This window comes from Mus caroli, chromosome 19, assembly GCF_900094665.2.
Source record: "Mus caroli chromosome 19, CAROLI_EIJ_v1.1, whole genome shotgun sequence".
NCBI classification, from domain to species: domain Eukaryota; kingdom Metazoa; phylum Chordata; class Mammalia; order Rodentia; family Muridae; genus Mus; species Mus caroli.
The window spans coordinates 54,714,733-54,738,977 of NC_034588.1; the positions used below are offsets into that span (position 1 = coordinate 54,714,733).

Here is a 24,245-nt window from a genome sequence, read left to right on the forward strand (position 1 = left end):
CAAACATAGGTTGCAAAACAGACCACAGAACTGTGTGTTTTCATTCATGGTTAGCTTGCTTGATTAGTAAAATATTCAGACAAGAAGCAATTATGAGCAGCAGTTTAGGAAATTACGCCCAATTAACAATGATGCTAAACAATGTGTGAAAGACGCTTTGGGGTGGGGGTGGAGGTGGGAGTAGAGGTGAGGGTGTCTGCCAGGGGGAGGGAAGCCATTCTGCAGTGCAAGCATTCACAACAATGGTACAAGGCAAGAAGGAGGGACGGTTCTCAAACTAGACATCTATTTTCTAAACGTATACATTTGGAAATGCAAATCCATAAGAGCGATGGAGAGATTCATAGCCATCCTCAATAGAAAGATTGCATGCAGCCCATCTCACCGGACACGCATTCTCATTGAATCACAGGATATTTATTAAGCCTCTCATTCTCTGGTGCATTTATGTGCAGCTGAGTGTAGACCCATAATGGTCTTATGACTTATGGTGCTAGGTAGGGTTTGATATAAAAAAGATTAATTAAAAAAATATCTACTGTCTCAAGACCAAAAAGGCAGACCCTTCACTTCCCCCGTTTAGAAGGTGAATGCTTAGTGCTGCAAAAATGTTGAGAGATAGGTAAGATAAATCTGTTTTTAGCTTTTTAAAATCACTGTACTTTCTCAGAAAAAAAAAAATCCCAGAAAATACAGGAAAACAAAGTAGCCTAAAATGATGATGAGTGCGATTGTTCTACCGCTAAGAACCTCCACCGAGAGCCCACCTGCAACTACCTCTGGTTTGTACAAGTTGGACACAGGGGCTCAGAGAGGTTGTTTCTACAGACTGGATTGGCCACACAGAAATCTGAACACACTTTCTCAGACCTCAGCACCCTTGAAGATTGGCTCCAGGTCAGACCCCTGCCTGTTGGTTCAAATAATCCTTACGTGAAACCTTAAAAGTAAATCTTTCTTTCCTGCCGACAGATGAAAACAATTACAACAGGTGCAATAATGATTGGGGTCCCACAGCCAACAGGGACAGAGCTAACACGGGCAAGGACAAAGCATAAAGGGTTCCTCCCAATCCTGAATCCAAATACCAGGAACAGTGCTTTCAAATATGGCTGCTTAGAGAAGCCAAAGATCAGGAGAGACTGGGTGGCTTTTGCTCTCTTAGGAGTCTATGGAGTCACTAACTGTCTTGCATCAAATCTGAGGACCCTGCTGTCCAGCAGCAGACAGAAGAACAACCATTTTGCGGGGAGACTCCCTCTACATCTGTCAGTGCCCAATTTCCGAGTTTCCCCTCTAGATAGTGTCCTTCATAATATGGCTTCTCTGGGGCCTGCAATAAGAGAGGCAATGGAGAGGGAAAGCAGAGGTTCAGAGCAGATCTCTCCATCGTGAGTCCCACGGTTCCAGCTCTGTGCAGCCTATTATTCAGGGAGGCGCGGTTGGTTAGAAGTCCTAAGGATAAAAGGTCAGTAGGGAATTCAAGAAATTGGATTTATTTATAGTATGTGACCCAAGTGTGCTCAGAGGTATTCTTGTAGGTTACTCGGAACAAGAGAGCATATTTATAGTCACGATAAGGCAGACATCCTACTGCTTTTTATTAAGCATGGTTATTACACAGCAATTGGGTTAAGCAATTGTCCAAGGCTGAATTCCTGTCCTTCTGATGGGCTTGGCCACACACTGCCCTCTGGACCACAGGCCCAGGTAGACTAATGGCTCTTTCCTGAATGGAGTCATGTGGGGGGGTAGTCTCCAGACCCCATCCCAGTTTTTGAGATGAATGGTTTTAAACAACGCTAAGGAGAAGACACAGTAAACGTGTAAACATAAACAAGAGGCTCAACCGGAAGCCATGTCTACAGGGGGCAGACCTGCTTCATAAAGCTCAACTTCACTTTCTAGATGAATCCTGGTGTCCCATCAGCATGGGCTCCTCCTAGCTCATGGTCAACAGGGGGCCACTCAGAAAGAGAAAGCAGCCACAGAAAACCCTCACTGGAGCTGGGGGGGACGGGGGGGACTCTGATCTGTTTAATTATCCCAACCCTCCTAGGCAGTGAGGCTCTCCATGCCCACAGGAGGATCAAGGAGATCAAAAGACTCTTCATCTTGGTCTGTGGAACACTCTTGACTTCATTGTAGCACCCCTTTCAGCATCGTCTTCCCAAGGATGCCTTCAACACACAACCTCCTCTTTGTCTTACAGAAGCACCTTGGAGAGCGAACATCTCCCTACTCGTTGCATGATCCTTTGCCAGTCCTCAGCCCACTCACTGCCGTTACTTTGTTGCTTAAAAGAGATTAGCTTAAAAATGTGTTACAGAAACAGCAGAGATTGCTCAGTGGTTACAAGAATACTTAACTACTCCTCCAGAGGATCTGAATTGGATTCTAAAACCTGCACAAAGGCTCATAACTATTCCTTAACTCCAGTACCGGGAGATCAAATCCCCCCAGGCACTACAAGGACATGGTGCACAGTCATAGACGCAGGCAAAACACCCATATACAAAAGGTTGAAAAGGTGCCTTTTGGTCTTCAGGAAAATGAAAGGGAGTGTTGCCTGAATGTGGGAAGCCACATGTGCTGTTGCAGGGTGGCGCTGGCTTCTGCTGGCCACCACGCATTATGCAGTAAAGTTTTTTTTGCCAAGATGAGGTTTTGAGAATTAACCAAAATTAACCAATCAGATGAGAGAGAAGTTAACCAATCAGATGAGAGAGAAGTTAACCAATCAGATGAGAGAGAAGTTAACCAATCAGATGAGAGAGAAATTAACCAATCAGATTTAGGCATGCAAATGAGGTGGTAAGCATCAACCAAGCACAACCAATCCGGGTGTGAGACACGCCTCTCCTAGACCTATATAAGCAGCACCAGTTCTGGGCTTGGGGTCTATTCGCCTCTACAATCAAGCTCTCCCAATAAACATGTGCAGAAGGATCCTGTTGCAGCATCATTCTTGCTGGTCGAGTCGGATGCGCGCAAAACCTGAAGTCTCCACAGGCCGCAGGATCAGTGAGCACAGCCATCTAACCCCATTATACACCCAAACAGTAATGCTCTACTATACCAGGTCCCTTCTGGTAAGTACCATTTCTGTGAAACACTGACAGGGATCTAAAGCAGAGGTAGTCATCCCGAGAGCCACACAATACTCAAGGGCCCTGCTACTGAACTTCTGCACGGTGTGTGCCACAAGACCCTGCTGGTAGACCTGGCCTATAGTTGCTTACTGTGTTGTGTTAATGCCGGCTGTTCCATGACCTACCCATGCCATATTCTAAAAATATAGTAGCCTACACTATAGTTTCGGTGACAAAACGAGACGGTGCCTTGCCCTCAACGCTATATTGCTAACATTTTTATAGCATATAATTAAATTATTATAACGCAAGGCTCCCACATTTGACACTCTACAGAATAAGCTATGCGTGAGTGTTAATAAGAGACTCTGCTTAGGAACCGGAGTTGAGACTCTGCGATCAAGGAGACGTCTGTGAAAAGGGAAACACTTCTAAAGAGAAGCAATTTGTTGCCGCTCAGCTGAGGCTCTCTGGCCTGGCTGGCACTCCTCCCCCTGTGCTCACTCAACAAATAGGTTTATTCTATTTGCAGGAGATGAGGGATATAAGAGGGGGAGAGAAAGAGAGGAACTGTAACTCAGAGTTACCTCGCTGTGTGTGTGCAATTGGGAAGGCATCTAGTTGAGAAAAATAGGTCTCTGTTGAAAAGGGGAACGGGACATCTGGGTTCATTAAAGGTGTGCAATAGATTCTGATAAAAAGCTATTTTTCTAAGTCATTAAATTGGTTTTAAAGAACTTTACATCCTCCTTCATTTGAACAATTATTAAACTATAAAATAGAATCGCACAATTGCAAAAACTGTAATCTGAAATTTTACAGCCAGCTATAAAATGCAGTATTATTAACTATACTGAAGATGCTGAAGCCCATTACAACTTTTTAAATGAATTACAAAAACCCTTTACTGCTGATGAAATAATCTTAAATTACAACATTATGTATTCTAACACTATGCTGAACCTAAGCTTGCTACAATACAAACATGTCAATCACAAAGAAATCGTTACCTGAATTAAGTTTTTTACAAGCCCACAATCTGATAACAGCTGCTGCCTGGAAACAGCCCAGCACCTGATCTGCAGGCTGCCTGGGACAGCTTGTCTTCTACACAGGTGCGACTTCCAATGTCCCTTCCAGGAACCAGAGCCTCAGAGTGTAAAGACTGCGCAAGTAACACTTAGTAGGACCACAGGGATTTAGGCAAGGATTGTATATTGTCCCATAATGGAGCTCCGTCCGTCCTTTCTTCTTTCCTCCCCTGCCCCTCCCTCCTTCTTCCATCCCTCTTCCTCCCTTCTTCTATTCCAGTTACTCAGTTACTGGGACACTTGAACAAGCACCATTTAACATGTAGGGGTTATGTATATTTCCCCACCAGGAAGCCTGGCCTCAAGATTCATTTCTTGTTTGGGGGAGTTTGTTACAGCCTGCCTGCTTCCTCGGGCTTACAATTGGGCTTACACACACATATCAAACACCATTTAGGGTCTCTGGATTGTTCAGCAGCCTTAATGGAGTAGTACCTGATTTTGAGTTCTGAATTCAAGGGTTCTCTTGGTTCGAGGACTTTGAAAACGCTCTATAAAGCAGTTATGTCAGAAAGCATTTTTATGATAACTTCTTTCTTCCCAGGGCTAACTGGGTTGATTCTGGGACTCAGCTTTCTCTGAGTCTTCTGCTGGCTCCTGGAAAGAGGAAGATGAAGCGCAACCATCCTGGTAGCCTCCTTGCTGTGAGGACCTGGGCCCACCATCTAGGCCCTGGAACCATTTGGCAACTTGATCCACAGAGATACCACCAGGCCTCTCAGGAGTCAAGAAATCAAGAAATAGGCCAGGTGTCTATGATCCTAGCATTATGTCCTAGGTCCCAGATCAGGGAAATGAACTCACTCCAGGCACATGAGCATTATGTGTGGGAAATATTGGATATACCTAAGAATTTTTTTATTTTTTTTTGTTTTTTCAAAACAAGACAAAAATAACACCGAGCTGTAGAAGGCATGGAACCTAGTGTAAAGGTTAATACTGTCAACTTCTCAGATTTACATAGAGGACAGACAGACCTGTAGGTATACCTGTGAGGGCTCATCTGTATTGGGTCAGATCCCGGGCATGTCTGTGAAGGGTCATCTAGATCAGGTAAACTGAGGTGGAAAGAGCCATTTTAACTGTGGGCAACACCATCCTGTGGGCTGGGACCAGTTAAGCAGAGAGTGAGCCAAGCACTAGCATTCATCCTAGATGCTGTGTGACCAGCTGCCTCTGGTTCCTGCTGCAATGCCTCCCTTTCCAGGACGGACCTGTATCCCCTCCACCTGTAAACAAACCCTCCCTTCTGAACTAGCACCTTGTCAGATGTTTTTGTCATAGCAAAGAGAAAAGTAAGACGCCGATGACACTGATACTGCACATCCCAAGGCTACTTACTGCCTTAGTGTCCTGGAATCAAGAACTTTACTAAGAACTCCACACTGGCAGCTCTGTCACACAGTGTCTTAGTTAGGGTTTTACTGCTGTGAACAGACATCATAACCAAGGCAACGTCTATAAGGTAAGTACCCTGCAAAGGACATCTCAGAAGAGACTTTCGACATAGGGCAGAACAGGTGATTGTGGATGTTCCCAAACCTAACTAGGGTATCCTGGAGAATGAGATTTTCAGAAGGCTTGGAATGAGGACATTTTAAAGCTGCATAGGATAGTTTGTATACACTAGGCCCAGGGAGTGGCACTATTGAAAGGTGTGGCCCTGTTGGAGTAGGTGTGTGACACAGTGGGTATGGGCTATAAGACCCTCATCCTAGCTGCCTGGAAGCCAGTCTTCCCCTAGCAGCCTTCAGATGAAGATGTAGAACTCTCAGCTCCTCCTGCTATCATGCCTGTCTGGATGCTGCCATGTTTCCACCTTGACGATAATGGACTGAATCTCTGAACCTGTAAGCCAGCCCCAATTAAATGTTATCCTTATAAGAGTTCATCTCCAGTTCTCATGGTGTAACCCTGGTGCTGCTGAGACAGTTCAAGGAGGACAAGAGTTTGACAAGTGACCACACTGATGAGTTCTGAGGCGTGGTCCCGAGGTGGGACATATGCCTTTCTCATGAGGACACAACAAGAAGGCAGCCATCTCAGAAGGACGTCTTCACCAGGAACTCAATCAACTTTGCTTGAATTGTGAACCTAATGTCTGCTGTTTATGCCCTGTTAGCAGCATTTTGTACAATATCTCACAAAGACTATGGACAGCAGCAGATGTAGCCCCCAGGTTCACAATTGCCTACACCACAAAGGGGATCCTTACCACACGGGCTGGTGGGGGGGGGTAAGGGGATTTTGAGGTAGTCTCCTTGTTGGGTAGTTATTCTAAGCACAGGTTAGTTTTATCCTGCAAGGGGATATTTAGCAAGCTTAGAGAAACTTTAGGCTGTCCTAATGGGGGAAAGGGTGCTTCTGAAATGATATTAAATATCCCACAATGCCAGGACATCCCTAACAATTATTCAGACTAAATACCTAGAGTACCAACACTGATAAGCCTGACCCAGAAGAACTGACTAACTCACAGCCGTGAGGTCCTTAAATAGTTATGAATGAAATTCCTCAGATTGCCCTAGGGATGTGCAGCTGTGTCCTGAAAAAAATTCCAGGGGAAATACTGATGTCCTATGAAGTACAGGACTCGAAGCTATGACATGGTCTCATCTTTTCCTGTCAATTTTTGAGTCTATCCATACAAAGCTGCACAGGCCACCAAGATCACATCCCCAACCCCGCCCCCACCCCCACCCCACCCCTGCCCCCCAGGAATCAGCAATGCTTGACCCTCGAGAGCAGTTCATTTTAGTAAGGGTGGGCTGAAGGCAGTCAAGGATTTCTGTGTTCACAGTGTTACACTTTGACAAGTGTTGACAGTTCCCGCAACCACTTACAACCAATGAGAACTCTCACAGTTTAAACTCTGAGGATATCACAGCTCTGAGTAAGTCATAAAGACAGAAAACAGCATAACCTGTTAATAAATACTACAGGAGGTTCTTCCGCCATCTTGCTCACCTCACAAGTAAAGAAACTGAGGCAGAGAGGATAAGAAACCAGCCCTGGTTTTCATGGCTAGAAGACACTGAAGGGAGCCCAGGCTCATTTTCAACTCCAGTTCTCTATACAAAGTTTGGCAAGTCTGTAGCTCCGCTTTAGAACAATCCACTGATCCAGTATTTTTGCCTAGGAAAGTATTTGATTGGCTTTGTTCCTCTAGATCCTTCCGATTTCTTGACAGTGCTTTCACTCATCATCCCCATAGACCGTACCTGAGCGTGTGGTGATGAGATACTTCAAGATGAATGCTGGTCACCAGAAAAGCCAACCTTGGGTTCTGGCGGATGGAGTTTTGAGCCAATGGAGGTCACACTGACCTGACTTCCAGTGAATATCTGGGGAGGTCTGAAGACTGTGTTCAGTCATGTGGAGGGTGGGGTCAGTGACTCAGTTCCTATGCCTTTTTAATGCAACAACAAAGGAAATATTGGCCACTGGGCTGCATGGAGCTTCCCGACTGGTAAGTAGACTCATGTGACAAAATAATAAAATGCACTTAGTCTACAGAGGAGGTAATCTCTAGAAAATGCCCTCTAGAAGCCCTCTCTGATCTTATTCACACCTCCATGTCCCAATTTGTATCCTTTACAACAAAGCTATTAATAAGTGTTGCAATCTGCCGAGTTCCACGAGTCATTTCTAGTGACCAGGACTTGGAGCTTCCTGCAAATGCCTGAATCTGTAACTAGCTGATCAGACTGCATGTGGGAAGAGAGCCCAGAAATGCAGCTGGCATCTAACAAGAGGCCAGCCTTGATGGGGCCTGTGGTCTGCCACGAGCTCCTGGTGGTAGTGCCGAGATTGAGTTGTGTTGTGGTATACCAGTTGGCATCGGAACCGTCGCCATTACTTTTCTTTATGCTAGTTTACGAGCCATACTGACACTTCAATCTGCCAGATGTTCAACAAGAATTTAGGGACTGATTTAATCTATAGTGATGAATGATGTTAGCGGAAAGTGAAATGTTTAAAGTCCTCTGATTCAGGTGGTACAGAACACGCATGCTAAACACAGAGAGGCAAGGATGTTGAGCTAGTGTATCCCCTCTCCCAGAAAATGCTATAGGTTCCTCAGTCTCATGTGAATTACTGACCTCATGGGCTACTCGGTGGCTTGCTCATGGATACTGTTGCATGCACTCTGCCTTATCAACACCAGACTGTAACAGGATGGAATACCCGTGGCAACTGTTCTTGGCTCTATTTTAGTTTAAATGTATTTGTGTGTACATATATGTCCAGGGGTGCAAGAGGGTATGCGTAGGTTGTACATGTGTGTAGAGGTGAACAGTCATATGTATGTATATCCATGTGAAGGACAGAGGTCAATCTTGTATGTTGTTCCTCAAGCTGCCATATGTTTCCTTTTTGAGAACAGGTCTGTCACTGGTCTGGAACTTATGAAGTAGGCTAGGATGGCTGACCAGGAGGCCCCAGAGTTCTGCCTGGTTCTGCCTACCCCAGAGCTGGGATTATAATGCACCACTACATTAAACTCTTGATTGCACACATGCTATTGAGAGTTGTGGTGGATAACCATTTATAAACAAAGTTATAAAGATTATAAGTCATAACCCCAGGCAATGACCAGTGACGTACAGATATGGGAACAGCCCCACTCCTGCCTGGGCTGTGAATCTCAGAGACAGGGTTGGTTCTTGGTCACCATCTTTTCTGTAACTAAGGGCATTTGCTGCTAATGATTATGTCACCTGTTCCCATGTCAACATTGGTTAGAAGTTCATGGAGGCCCTTGGCAGACAGACCTAACCATGCCAGATGGGATTTGGCTCACACAGCAGTTTCAGGGAGCAGACTGTCAGGACAGAGTTCCCAAGATAATTATCTAGATAGCAAGATGGAATTGGGAACAGTTCTAATCCCTTAAGAAAGTCCTGGGTCTTTCTGCTTTGGATTTCCATTCCTTCTTGGCCTGGAGTTACAAAGAACATCCTACCCCTTAGTAGGGACTGTCTGCTGACATTTAGTTCAAAACCTAACAAAGTAAGAGAACAAAGCCTAAAGAGCTTCAATACTCTTTTCAATTGTTGCCCCTTCCAGCATCTTCAGGATACATTCTCCTTTGCAGCTTCTGTATCCCCAAGACATCTCTAAGGCACGACATACACCCTGATGAGAGTATAGCCATTTTCCAAGTGCCAGGGGTTTGGTTGGCCCTGTGTACACTTAGAGTGTTCCTTAATCAAAAGAAACTCAAAACATGGGTTGTGTTTGACAGCAGAAATTCAGAGAGTTTAAGGAACAGGGTTCATGACACAAAATAACAGGGAGGCAGGAAGCCACCATTCTCACTCAGGTACACCCAACTCCACAGGTCTGACTCCTCCCAACAAGATAACTCCTAGGCTGCCCAGAATGCTTAAAGAGGAGGCACAAGAAGTACCTGGGGCCAACTCCAGGGTGAACTCTGAGGTTTGCCCCAGATAGACCTAGGGTAGGAATGAGCCTCCTTCCTCTCTGCCCTAGGGTTGTCCTCTCATCATGCGTCTCCAACAAAATCGTACCACCCTGGCCTGTCTCATGAGTGTCTCTTCACTGATGGAAGATTAACGGGACGCCAGAGCACCCCGTTGCTCTGCAAGCATAAATTGCAAGAAAAACATTTAGAATATTGATTAAGTGCTTCATGCTCGAAGATTTAAATTTACCTCCTGTATTTCCAGGATTAGCTGACATAATGGGGTCAGTCTGCCGGCACAAATGATTTACAGAACACCCATTGGCAGCTTTCCTTTGAAAACTCGACACTTAAAAATTTGCACTTGGTCACAACCAGCAGAGCCCGGGTTATTTCACAGTTTTCGATAATCACCTTCCTGCCGGGAAGTTTCAAAATCAGTTCTGGACTGGTCTGTCCCTATCTGGAACAAATGGACTTTGTTTGGATCCCATGCGGTACTGCAACAGAGGAGGGAGGGGAGCCTTCTAAATATAGATCATATTCAATATTTTCAAGCACAACATAGAAGAATTAAATTGACTGTCTTCCCTCCAAGCCTCTGAGTCATCTGACCCTAGGTGACTTCCTATTAGAGTCTAACCCAAAGTGGAAGTTTGACTCTGCCTTTGGGCCAGAAGGAAGAGAGACTATGTAGGCTATGCAGGGAGACCAGGCTATGCAGGGACACCAGGAGGTATGGCCCTAGATTCAGATCCTGTGATCTCACAGCCCTCCTCCATGTTCTTCCCACCTCTTCAGCACAGAGGGAGCCAAGTGTCCCTGCTGAGAGCTACTTAGGGCTGATGAGCTCTGACAATGAAAGACAACTGAGGGGTACACTTGTTTCAGGGTGTAGGGGTAGCATGGGAGCTGACTTGGCAGGAAGGCACCGCTGATCTCTGCAGGAATCATCTTTACAGAAACTCTCCCTGCGGACAGACTGACATCCATCACAGCCCAGCAGGCGCTCTGCTGGCTCCTTCTAGAATGCTCTCTCAAGGACAAGGGGAGGGGACCAGAGTCTTGGATGAACACTTGATGGCCTTCCATGTCTCACATCGAGATGTGCCTTATTTGGCTCACGGAAACTTACTTTGGTGGCTTGCACTGTCGCCAACTGCTGGCGGCCATCCTGCTGGATCTGAACTGACTACATACGTGTTCCTTGATCTGCCTTTTCACTCCCTCCAGCCCAGAGGCCTGTGGGAAGGCTTCAGTGACTAGCTTCCAGTACAGTCAGCTCTACATCTACCATCTCTGAGGACTCAACCAACCCTGGGAGAAAATTCAAACAAAACAAAACCTTGCTTTCTGGAGAGATAGCTCAATGTGTAAAGCATGCACCTTGCAAACACGGAGGTCCTGAGTCTGATCACCAGGACACGTGTGTAAATAGCACACACACATGTAACCCAGTGCTAGGGATGTAGAAACAGGCAAATCTCTACTGTGGTACACCGACAACCAGCTGAACTTACCGAACTTAACTGACACACTCTCTCAGAACACGGTGGGTGGTTGGTTTCCTAAGAAATGACATTTGACCTGTGGCCTACACATGCACACTTGCATCCCTGCAACAGACATGCATATAAGACAACACAGAAACAAAACCTGACTAAGGCATGGTTACTCATATCTAAAATCCCAGCACTAGGAAGGCTGAGGTTGGTGGATCAACACACACTTAAGATTGCCCTGGAGTACAATTTGAGACTCCATCCCCCCAAAACAATGAAGAGGGTGTAGGTTTTAGTAAACCTAAGAGCCTCTCCCCTACATATACCCAAAGCAATACGATTGCAGTTAGACATGGGTCCTAGAGGTTTCCAGACACCGCACCAAGGGGCCTTCACTGGAGGCCCTGGAGTAAAGAACTCCCAAACAGAAGACTTTCCAACGTCCACTTCCATCCCCACGGACATTGACTTTAAAGAAGCGGCAAGTCCTCTCTTCTGGTTTAAATACGCCGAGTGTTTCCAGCTGCCAGGCCACTCAGGTGTACAGGTGATGAAGTAATGGGTAGTGCTATTAAGGCGTCCTTGCTTCTCGTGCGACCACTTCATACAAGTCAGAGGAAGACTAACAATAGCACAGCTTGCTTGCGTCATGCTTGTTACTAATACGCATGCCAATTAATGCTGACATGGGAGCTTGGCAGGTTACCCTAAACCCTGTGTTTTATCACCTCAGGGGGCCAGCACTTGGACAGTTCCTTGACATTTTATACTAATCAATCAACTTTTTTTTTTTAAGATTTATTTATTTATCATATGTAAGTACACTGTAGCTGTCTTCAGACACTTCAGAAGAGGGTGTCAGATCTCATTACGGATGGTTGTGAGCCACCATGTGGTTGCTGGGATTTGAACTCAAGACCTTTGGAAGAGCAGTCAGTGCTCTTACCCGCTGAGCCATCTCGCCAGCCCCAACTTTTTTTTTTTAAGCACAGCTTTCCACAGCAGCCACCCATGAGCCCACACTCACCAGGCCCGAAGCCACCCATTGCCCAGGGGGGACCTGTTGTTGCTTTATCGATAATTACACTTCTAGGCAGACTTTTGTAAAAAAAAAAAAAATGTACATTCTTATTCCTTTCCTTCCAAGGGGGTGGGGGAAATCTGTCTCAAATGTTAAGACAGACTCTCCAGTCCCTGAGAGTCTCCTCATGTTATTGTATATTTAAAAATATTACAAGAGGACGCTTCTCGAGAGACATGAACTTTAAGGCGGCCAAAGTCTCTGGCTGTCTCCAGATCTGTTACCAATGGATCCCAAGTTGGTTCAAGTCAGTTCTATTCTGAGTCATGTCATAGGCAGGCAGGGACAGACACCATTCGGGGATATTTCTAGGACCCCCCTGGCAAATGGTAATTCATCTACAGCCAAGCAGGCACAAAGGAAAGGCAGATGCAGAGAATGAGCCTCTTGGGAGCCCTGTGCTGAGCAGAGCCCTAAATCAGCCAGAGGGGCCATGTTCTCAGGGTGAAGGCCCTTCACTTGTCACTGGCAACCCCCAATCTATGGCCTCAAATTGTCTTTCAGCCATTCTTCATGTAGGTCACCCTAAAGAGGTCATCCAGCTACAAAATTCTTACTGGCAAACTCTCTCTACCCTCTGTCCTGGACTCAAGGCCAAAAGCAGCCCTAAGAGAAGGGTGGGCTTTAGATTCGTCACATCACTCCCGGTGTTGCCCATCAGCAGGACTTAAGGTAGTGTCCCCTTCCTTCTTGCCTGTCCTTTGCTTCCTCCCACTCCATGGGACCAGTCCATCCAAGACACTGATTCAAGGCTAAGTCACTATCTCTGAGTTCTCTCAGGTGTGAAGGGAAATGTTGCCTGCCATGTCTGCCCCACAAGGGTGCTCTGAGGAGAAAGGGGACAGATGGGACAGATCTTGGAATTATGGAGTACACCACTTTCCACCTGCCAGCTCTGTCTCCCACCAGTGCTCCTCAGCACACCCCAGGCCCCCATCCCAGAGCAAAGCCAGAGAGCACTGTTCATCTCTGTAACAGCCCAGTCATGTGACCAACTGACTTAAGGATCAGTCGCCATGGAGAGAGCCATTTCTGCATGTAGTTCTGGAGTATCCCTTTGGCCTCTCTGAGCTCTAGCAGCTAGGACAGGCTCACGGGACAAGAACTATCACATCTGCAAAGACCACAGTGCTAATACTCTCATCTGAGTCTCAGGTGTAATGACTGGTTCAGTTCATCCTCTCTCAGATGCCAGATGCTTCCAAACTCCACTGCATATCACAAGGAAGAGATGTGACAACCCTCGGTCTCAATCAATCCAATCTCCTCAGCCCTTTCAGCGAAGGAGTCAACAGAGGTAGCCCTGGGATAAACATCATGCTATAATTTTAGCCTTGTCCCTCTATTTACACAGCAGGGCTCCTATGCTAACACAGGAAGCAGAAAGGCAATGCTTCTGGGGAATGGGGCTCATGTGTGTCTCAGCGTTGCCAGGGCAACTGTGCGGCGGTACACAGAGTCCTCCTGGCAGGGAGGGTTGGCTGGGCGTTATCTGTGTTGGAGGTGAGATGTATATCACAAGAACCTAAGCCAGGAGCCAGGATGGGGCGTGGAAAGGTTGTGGGAAGTGGAGGACACATTTCATGGCTAACAGAGGAGGATACCAGAATGCCATGGTTTCCAGTGTTCATCTGAGATGTCACCTGGTTACCTCACCTTGACCTTACAAACTGTGGGCAAGCAGCATCCGGCCCATTAGCCTTCCTTCATTGAGAAGTGAAATTTTTGTTTTAGTTTTTGAATGCTTATGCCTGTGCAGTTTTTAAGTCAGAGGGAACTTAATAACGGCCTTAGGTGGCATGTGAGTCACCCTTGGTGAATCTAAATGTGTCCAGGATGTACAGATGTGGGTTTTGCTGAAGAACAAGCTCCCCCCCCCTCCTTTTTCCTGATCAGAAAGCACCTCGGGTTTCATCATCTTCTTTAGCTTGTTGTGATGGACGGCAAGGTCTTACCCCTCCTCGGGCTGTTGTGTTTACTGACACTGGCGTCTGAGGGTAGGAGACACAGAGAGCAAAGGCTGACTGTGTGTGTCAGTAGCATGTTGACTGTGTGTGGTTGCACCAGGAAGGAGAAGCAATAGAACCCATGACAGGAAAGAGACTGACCACTACCAGGCTGGGAGACTCAACAAGTAGCTTCTCTCCCTTCAGACTCAGGGCCCTGCTACAAAAGGGGACAGTAGATGACACTGCCCATGCCCACTCCCCATGTGACCTCCCAGCTTTGACACTCTCTGCAGATGGGGATCTGGAGAGGGTTAGGTCTCAAAAGTGGTTCAGATGTCCAAGGGACACCAGGCTTGACATCAAGCTATATGATCTGATTTTCTCCCAGTGTCTGGTGTATGTCTTGAAACTGAGTGCTGGAGTGGGGACCCAGTCAGACTAGAAGACAGAGACAGAAGCCCAGATAAAGGGCACGGGGTATAAGGCGGTGCCATACAAATTATATGGGAAAACTGCTCGACATTTTCTAGGGAGAACAGCACTTAAAAATGAAGAAAGTATACATACAAAAGCTCCTTCTAAGAGCTCTCAGCAGCTGACCCTTGCCAGGGACATGGAAAATGAGAGGTGCTCTTGTGGTAAGACTGAGGTTCTGTTACAATGCTTGATAGTAACACACTGGGTGCTACCATGAGCTCTGCATAAACTAGGCACACTGGCACATGTCTTCAACCCAACACTCCAGAAACAGATGAATAAGGACAAGAAGTTCAAGGTCAACCTTAGCTACACAACAAGTTCAAGATCAATCAGGATACTCAAGACCCTGAAACAATCAGAACAACAGCAAATAACCTAAACCTTCCTTTCCCCGTGTGGCAGGAGGCAGAAGCTGCCTTGGGGTCACCTTCTCCCTCAACATACAGGAACAAACATGGACAGGTGACCTTCTGGGATTCCCCAGCACTGCTTCTGTGATCTACCAGCTCTGCAGACTTGAATGGAAACATCATTTTCCTGAAGCCTATGTCCTCAGATGCAAGAGCTATGTTACACTATCTAACCTTCTCTGTGAGCTATCAGGCAAGAGCCAGACCACTATGTTACAGTATCTAACCTTCTCTGTGAGCTATCAGGCAAGAGCCAGACCACTATGTTACAGTATCTAACCTTCTCTGTGTGCTATCAGGAGGAGCACCCAAAGAGTCAAAGAACACAGGAATACCTGCAAACACTCAAAGAACTAATGTCTTGTTGACCGTTGAATACTTAGTACAATGAGAACTCAATAAAACAACAGAAACTGGAGCACCCCTGGGCCTGGAGCACTCCCTGTGACTGGAGCACTCCTGGGCCTGGAGCACTCCCTGTGACTGGAGCACTCCTGGGCCTGGAGAACTCTCTGTGACTGGAGACAGAAACTTTCACGTTTATACTTTGCTTTTACTCAGGCATATCTGGGTTGGTCTGCCAGAAATCTCTTGATCACTGTCACTGGACTTGTGCACACACAAGGTTTTCCATGGCACTCTTACACTGAAAAAGCTGCTGCTGCTGCTCCTCTTCTTCTTCCTCCTCCTCTTTTTGCCTTGCAAATAATTAGTCTTTCTGAGACTCTACACAACAACGCTTCTGCCACTGATTTACCTTCAGAGGCAGCGAAACAGTCCATGGAGGTTTGAATGGCTGTAATGGCAACAAGCCAAGAACTCCCTCTACTTGATATGTTGTTGCTTTGTCGAGAACACAGAATTGGCTACAAATACAGATAGCCAACTCAGCTCTACCTTGCCCTGCAAGAAAAAACAACCCTACCTCCTCCCCCCGCCACAAACAAACAAAGACCAAAACCCTTAGCAGTTCATCTGCCCAGACCTCTCATTTCACAGACACTTGACCAAAGTCCTCAGAAAGTGGCAGTCAGTCCCATGACTGTCTTCACGTGAAGACATCACATCTTCCCAGTGCAAAGTGGGCAAAGCACTAATGTGCTCACCACACACATGAAGACCTGAATGCATATTCCCAAAACCCATGTAAAGCTAGACACAGCTAGCATGCACTGGCAATTCCTGCACCCTTATGAGGTAGGAGGCAGAGATGTGGATGGGTCAACCTTAGATGTGACAAGTCAATCCCAAAGCTCACAACTAGGCCGGCTAAACAGAGTCAACCAGAGCCTCTCTCCAAAACTCAGGGAAGAAAGTTGACACTGAGGTTGTGCTCTGACTTCCACACCATACACATGCTGCAGCCCATGGGCTCCTGCGTCATACATATGAACAGGTATGCACAGAGAGACTTTTGGGGGTGGGGATTTCAAATCTTAGTGGCACCTTTTGAACAATGATCACAGTCCCCCCAGAAGTCATCTCTGGAAGGAAACCGAGACCCACTACTCACCTGCAAATTAGCACATGGTGGTAAAACATGTGTGGGAATCTCATTCTCAGAGCCTGCTGGCCCTAGAGGCTTGTTCTTGATCCGGAAGGCAGTGGTAGTCATGGCAGTGGTGGTCTGGACTGGGGGGGCTGGCTGCCACATGGTCACATCCGAGCCATTGCCAAAGGCTTGAATTGCATTTTCTGTGGTGGAACAAAAGGAAATCCCATTTCAGAGGCAAGCAAAACATAACAGGCAGGATGCACACAGCCCAAGATGCACGGGAGGAGTAATTTTGGTTGTAACACTGGATGTGTCAGAACAACCCCAGTCACCAGCTTCTCACTGGCCCATCTGCCTACATCCCACCCAACCCATCCCCCTCCCCCCCAACTCTACCCCATCCTACCTATTCTCCACCCCCATCCCACCCATCCCATTCTCCCAATCCCACTTATGCCCCATATCCCACCCATCTACCTACTCACCCAGCCACCTCTCTATACATCTACCTGATGGTACTGAGAACCAATCTCTTGGATCAGGTGCTCAGAAATCAATCCACTCATGAAACACTGAGCAAGACACTTGCTCTACCATGAACATAGCAAGAACTTATTGTCAGCCCTCTGAAAGTCACCCTCAGACTCAGAAGTAGCACCACAGCTATATCACTTTCCAAGAAAAAAACATCCTTACACTGTGTAAGAACTCTATACCAAATGGAAATTAACCAGTGGGGTTTTCTTTACCCTGAAGCTGGGCAGTGCTAACACTCGCCCTCACTTGGCAGGAGAATGCAGCCACTTTCATAAGAAGAAAAATCTACCCCAGACCTCATCAATATCTATGAAAATTTAAGTATGATTATTTTTCTCCTTTCTGCTTCCAGTCTTCCAAACAAAATCTGCATAATTAGATAGGCATAGCCCTGTCTAAATGAAAAGTTTGAAACGTGAAACTTTCAAAGCTTATTATAATTTCATGGGATTAGATTGTTTTTATGGCAAGAGTAAATTGGTTGTCTGTTGTTCCCTTCCCAAAATGAATAAAAAAACACTTTTTAATCAGGTCTTCGGGGATTTGCCCTGGATTTAGGATTTTTTTTTTATTTCATATTCATTGTATAAGAAATCAGACTCCTTCATTTGGGACCCAAAAGTGCAAATTGCTAATACATGACGCTTACTTGGCACTTTTGATTTGTAAGACAGAGTAAGTGAATCCTAATCTTCCTCTCAGAAGTGACACTTTGTTTCAAAATTGTCATCCTTCGAGTTTAGCAAAATTGGAAGCTTGTTTTCCATGACTGTGCACTGGGAGGGGTTGGGCGCTCTGTAAGTGGCAGCTTCCAAATAATACAAATGCAGCTTTGTGCTTCTTGCTAGGCACTGTGGCTTAAGTGCTTTACAGACCCTTGAGAAAGGCAAACCTGTAGACCAGGTTCCCTAAGTAATCTCAGGACAAGAATGCAGGGCTCTGCTTCTCCTTGTTAGATGGGAGGGAGAGACTCGAGAGACAGCTGTCATTTGTGAAGTCTACCCTTGCTTTCCCAGGGGTGTCGACGTGAAGCTACCCCTGCTTTCCTAAGGGTGTTGATGTAAAGACGACCCTTGCTTTCACAGTGCTGTTGACATAGTCCTTTTGAGTTTAGTTGTTCTCTTGTTCATCCACTGGAATGTTCCCACTGTAACTAAGTTCCAGCTATGGCTCTGTGTACTAAACGTAAGATCTCGACCAGCAGTGACAGCTACATAAGACCAAAGCCACATCCCCGAGCAGAACTCTGACCAGAAAGTAAAAAATGCAAAACCTACCACACATGGGCAGGGGTAAATGCCAGGAGAAAGGAGGCTGGGATGGAGATAAAGTGGTCTAGAGATGCCGGGGAGGATAAAAATCTTCCTCTCCTCCCTGTTCCCCTTAATCTTCTCTCTTCCCCACACCTCAGCCATGCACTGGGCTTTAAAATGACCATTTCCCCTTCCCAAACTCTAATGAAACAACCAACTGTAGCTGTGCTCATGGTAGGGGAATCTGAGAGAAGCCTGGCTAACTGGAAGAAAGTGGACTGAAGTTTCTAAGCACAAGTCATGTTCAAGGAACTGTAACAGTTTCTACTCCAGGCCCCTTTGTAAGACACTGTATTTGCAGCCCTGTGCCCCATCCAAACTAGGATAAACGGAACGATTATGAAAAATTTGGATGGCTTTGGCATTTGTTTTTATTTAAAAGTCATGAAGATGACCATTCTCCCCTTTACCAAAATGCTGCCAAAGAGGGACAACTTTAATGTCTCCCTGAGGAACAAAGTTTTCATGGCTTTATATTTTTTTGCTAAAATTTGTATTCAACCAGAAGATTACAAGATGTGATGGGAAAAAAATGCATAAAACAGAGCCCAAACAAAAGGTCCAAGCATAACACACTGGTATACCCAATGTTTCTGCAAATGCCTCCATATTTACGGCTCATTGTGTAGGTTCAACACTACCTAAGAAATCAAAAGTCCATTTGGGTTTTTTTAGGAAAACCAAGGAGATGCTTTGGAGCTGAACTGTTTGAAGCACAGATCGAGCAAGTTGAGTTTTACTTTTCAGACCTACTGCTTCCTGTCAATGTAAGGAGGTGTGGACTTTAACATTCTCATTCCTCCTGAGGAGTCCTCAGAGGCCTGTCCTGTGCACTCTGTTAAGCTTTTCACATTGTAAATCCCTACTAGGTTTTCAGAACCTGGGAATGGACTCTCCACTGGCTGCCAAGATCAGAATTTGATCTGTGGGTAGAGGCGTTCTTTCCCACATGATACACCCTCGGTTATTTGACTCTCTTGTCCTCATCGGTCTTTGGGATCACAGTCCTGCCAGCAGGCAATTTCATCACGTGTGTGTGGCTCCCTGCTGTGTCACTGAGTGTACCAAAACAAGCAAGCATCCACCAGCCACCAGGAAAGGGAGGGAGAAAGGGAAGGGAAGGGAGAACATAGCAGACAGAGCTTCCGCTTAAAGAGGAAAACACAGATGCACTGGCATTTGTCTTATTTAAAAAAGAAACAAACAAACATGCAAACAAAAAAACTCACTGAGACACGTATTGTCCTTAAAAAAATTCAGAAACTTCAGGCAATCTTCCAGGTCATTGCCGCTGTTGCTGCAATCGCACCACGGCGCCACACTGAGGCTGCTGGAGTCTATGTAGTTAGGAGTCATGACTGTGCCTGAAAGAGAAAACGACAAGGCATGTTGCTCTCCTATGTTGACATGGACACTTATGTGGCCTAAAAAAGGAAACAAACGTTGCTCTGAGAGTAGAAATGTCACAGCTAGTCACAAACGCCATGGTTGCTGGGCAGGGAATTATGTTAAGCGGTACATTTCTTGGCAATTTATCTTGAGTACATAAAATAATTTATACATTTACTTAAAAAAATTATAAGCAAACTCCTTGGGCTGTATTTAGGGTATTTCTTTTCCTGCACAAATGGTATGGATGTTGTGGAGAAGGTGAGAATTAACTTAGAATCTATGAGATGCCAAATCCCTTGCATTTTCATGAAAATGTCATTAATCTTCATAAATAGAGCATACTCGGTACACATTATCTTAAGAATTCTTTTATGCTTTTAATGCAGTTTCCTTGGAGGCAAATGGCTTCTTTGGAGTCACATAGGCGACTGTAGATGTCTCCAATGAGGTCGCCACATCCTGAATGTCTACAAATGTGTCAAAAGAGGCTGCCATCCCCTAGATTCTAAACTGATCAAAATAAAGTTGTCCACAGTAGAAAGAGATGGAGATAAAGTGTGGGTATAGCTCAGTTGGTAGGTACTTGTCCAATCTATAGCACCACATAAGCCAGGTGTGGTGGTGCACATCTGTAATCCAGCACTTGGCAGGTGGAGGCAGATGAGTTCACAGTCATCCTTAGCTACAAAGGGAATTTGAGGCCAGTGGACTCCATGAGACCTTATCAAAAGAAGAAGAAAGACTACAGAAAAGGAGGAAAAAAAAAAAGAAAGAAACCAAAACCAAGCCAAACAAACATAGTGGAACTCCTTCATCAAGTACTGTCTATGGATCTACAACGGTTCCCACAGAGATGATGTGTGGGCCTTCCGGCTTATGACTTGTGGTTTTTCTGTTGAGTTCTCCACTGGGAGACATATACGATGCATTTATATTTAATACAATCCAAATGTCTTCTCCTGGGTGGTTCATACCAGGCAATGCCCACAGATGCCAAGAACTTTCTGTTTCTGGTTGCTTTTGTGGAAAAAGTAGGTGGTCAAAAATCCAGAGGATGAGTTCAGCTACAAATAAAACAATAGTTTTGGAAACTCTTCTGGGGTCAAGGGCATACTGTCATGACCCTACTGGTTTACCACTATTCTTTTTAACTCAAATCTCATTATTAGCATGAGAATTTTCATCTGCACCTTACAGGAGGTCTAATTCACCAGACACTGGGAACAGAGTGGAGAGGTCAAAGCTATTGCACTTCTGATGGCACAGTAGATCCCTGGCATGTAGAAAGGCAGGGGCAAGCTTTGTACAGCGGTTAGGAGCCGCTGGCTCAGAAAGCCATGCTGAAGAAGAGATAAAGACCCAGGAGAGAAACACTCTTTGGCCAGCACAACACACTCCATCTACCATCCATCCATTCCCTCCACTTCTTCATCCTCAGGCACATAAGATTTGCCAAGACTAGGAATGATCTCACAGAAATGCTGGCAGTACCTCGCCTTGGAGGCTCACCGGGGAGTTAATGAGCATGAACTCCTGGAAGGACGCAGACTGAAGTAGTAACAATGACTCCATCTGTAGAGACTTAACACTGAAGTAGTAACAATGACTCCATCTGCAGAGACTTAACACTGTCTCCCGGGAGCAGCCCTGGTTTTAGTTTACCTATTTTTTTATGTTTTATTCTTTTTAAACAGTGCATATGTCTTAATTGCTCTTGTTATTTCTGCAACTCCATAATTTCTAGGTGGAGACTAAGACCTTTGTTAAGGAGACCATGCCTACATTTCTGCCGTTCTAACTTAAGGAGGGCGTGTACACTTGTTGGCCAGAACCACAGAAATGGTGCATAACTGGAGGAACTGGGGCAGGATTCTTAAAGGTGTTACACGTGGGCGCACAGGTATCCTTTCTAAAAGTCAAGACTAGCTGGGGCCTTTTGCATTACACTCTTGATCGCTGGAACCAAAGACTCACTGGAAACATTCCGGTGATGAGGTTGTTACCTTGTGTTGTCATTCTAGGTGGGAGGGTCTTCCTGCTGGTGATGTGTATGGCCCTGTCACAGACGCTTGGATGGAGATGCCGCCAAGCCAGGGCTGTGTGACAGCTGTGATTTCTCTTACCTTCCACAGCCTTCACTGTAAGTTCCTTCTCAAATGCCAACTGTGATGGAGCTCTGAGAGAGAAGCTCCAGCTACCCCTGGCACATAAGGACAGCCACCTTTCTTCCTGCCAGCCCTGTTTGTCCCAGATGTAAGTTTGCCTCTTTCTGGATGTTTCCCCAAGGAGGGTTATTTAACTTTACTGTTCTCCTGGACACTGAGCATATGGCTAGCCTAGTGCCACACAAGCCTCTCAAGCTAGAAAATACAGTTTCTGCTTTCCGTTATTTACAAGGAAAATAATTCTAAACAATCCCACACAGAAGGATTGCACATCAGGAGTCCAACGGACAAGAATAACGTTGGCAAGGAGGGTATTGACCCCCTCAGTATTGGGGAGTGGGGGTCATTTCCAGGGGGTCATTTCTTGGAAACTTTTTCTTGGATTTCCAAGTTCCTTCTTCCCAGAGTTCCTTAATGGAGACAGATTCTTGGATTTCCAGGTTCCTTCTTTCTTAATTCAATTAACTTTGACTTGTTCTCTTCTTCTAATACACATGCAACCCCCTGCTTTTGTTGTGTGTGGCCAGTTCCCCAATGGAGATGCTCATCTTTCTTTAAAATCTATAGCTTTCCTGGCTTCATAATTAGCCCAGCTTCTTCCTTCTCTGGCATTTTCCTTCCTTCTTTCCTTCTTTCCTTCCTTCCTTTCTTTCCCTCTTTAGGCTTTCTTCAAACCGCAGGAATGAAGTCTACTGGGAAATTTTCTCTTGTGCAGACATTGCATGCTGCCGTAAGCAGATCTGTAATCCAGATTTTTTTTGCCATTCCCTCCCTCCCCTGGTCTTACCAATCAGTCCCGAGTAGGCCAGGAGACAGTCTGCGTAGTTCTCCTTAAGACAGTTGCTGACAGACCTTGACTCTGGCTGGCAGTTGGTAAAAAAATCTGCAAGGCGAGATCTGCAACAGAAAAGGGGTTGAGGGGGGAAGAGATACTGAAAACACCCCAGGCCTCTGAACTGAGAGGAGGGATGAGGAGAGAAGCTGGTAACAGCCCCAGGGGTGTGGCTGGTGGGAGGAGCAACTTCCCATGGTTCATAGCACAGGAGGCAACTGTGGTTGCTGACACATAATTGTGAATTTCAAAACAGTCAAGTAGAGAGGATTTTGGATGTTCACAATACAAAGACATGATACATTTCTGGGGCAATGAACACACCAATTAGTTCAAATCATTACACGCTGCATATGTACATGTAGTAAAACAAAACCTCACAGTCCATAAATATGCATGATATATTCTGTGTCTATAACAAATGGGAAGTATACATGAACAGTGGAAAAAACACCGAGCCTTCGGACAGACATAACAATAATTCCTTTGGCGAGAAGTTTCTTTACACTTATTTCTCTCTCTCCCTCACCACCCGCTACATGCCCACGCATGCACACACATGCTTGTGTGCAAACACACACACACACACACACACACACATACTAAAATATAGGTGTATATTTCCTTTATTCAACCCCCACCCCACCCACCCCACCCACCCCTCCCCCATCCCTCATCTACCTGTGTGTGCCTGCTTGTTTGGACAGAAATCTTCAGGGTCTATAACTGGAGAAATCTAGAGGCTTTGAAGTTTCCATTCAATATTTATTTCTGACTAGACTTATTTGCATCTTTAGGAAATATGCTTCTCTACACTCTCACCGGAGATCCACACTGGGAAAATATTTACTTTATACAGAAACATGTTCCTGGCATCAAAATTGGATCCTACAGCCCATCTGCTCCCATAATTCCTAGAGCCTTGCAATATGCATGCTTCTGTCTCCTGAGTCTTTTCTCATCCCCTCGCCCCACACACTAAAGAGCTGGGTTTTCTGGGAGCAAAGGGAAATCCAAGAGAGGTGGGAGAGGCTCTCTATGAGCAAAGAGGCCTGTGCCTCAGTGGTGTCTTGTCCTTGGGGCCCTTTGGCCAAGATGTGGCTATTGGAACTCCGAGAACTCTGCAGAGGAAGAGTGGGATTCATTGGGAAGCCCCGAGTGGCGGTGAAAGAGGAGACAGAAGCAAATGAAGGGAGGCCATCAACTCACCGGTCTGAGGAGGGAGAGGGCTGGTTTTGCCCATCAGGCTGTTTTAAGATCATCAGGGGATATTGTGGGGAAATCCTGAATAAGAAATGGCCTCTGCTAAGATCATCTTGGCAGTCAGCAGCTAGCAACTCGGTAGATCACAGGCACTTGTCTCCGTCGCCCCCACTCACTCTGGTTGGCTGCTGACATGCTCAGGGCTCATCCTACCTCTTTCCACAAGAGAAGCTGTGATTTGCTTCATCTATGAGCAGGCCTGAGTGTGCTACGCT

At 45.9% G+C, this 24,245-nt stretch overlaps 1 protein-coding gene across 5 annotated transcripts in view; it reads right to left on the reverse strand.

Annotated features, from left to right (window-relative positions):
- The window catches only part of Gfra1 (GDNF family receptor alpha 1), a 224,165-nt gene that overhangs the window by 12,646 nt on the left and 187,274 nt on the right, over window positions 1–24,245 (reverse strand). For all 5 annotated transcript variants that reach the window (XM_021151507.1, XM_021151506.2, XM_021151505.2 and 2 more), the window contains 3 exons: window positions 22,723–22,832; window positions 19,608–19,742; window positions 16,547–16,728 (listed from right to left, as the gene is read on the reverse strand). In XM_021151507.1, the coding sequence (XP_021007166.1) occupies window positions 16,547–16,728; window positions 19,608–19,742; window positions 22,723–22,832 (427 nt within the window). The remainder of the gene's footprint in view (window positions 1–16,546; window positions 16,729–19,607; window positions 19,743–22,722; window positions 22,833–24,245) is intronic.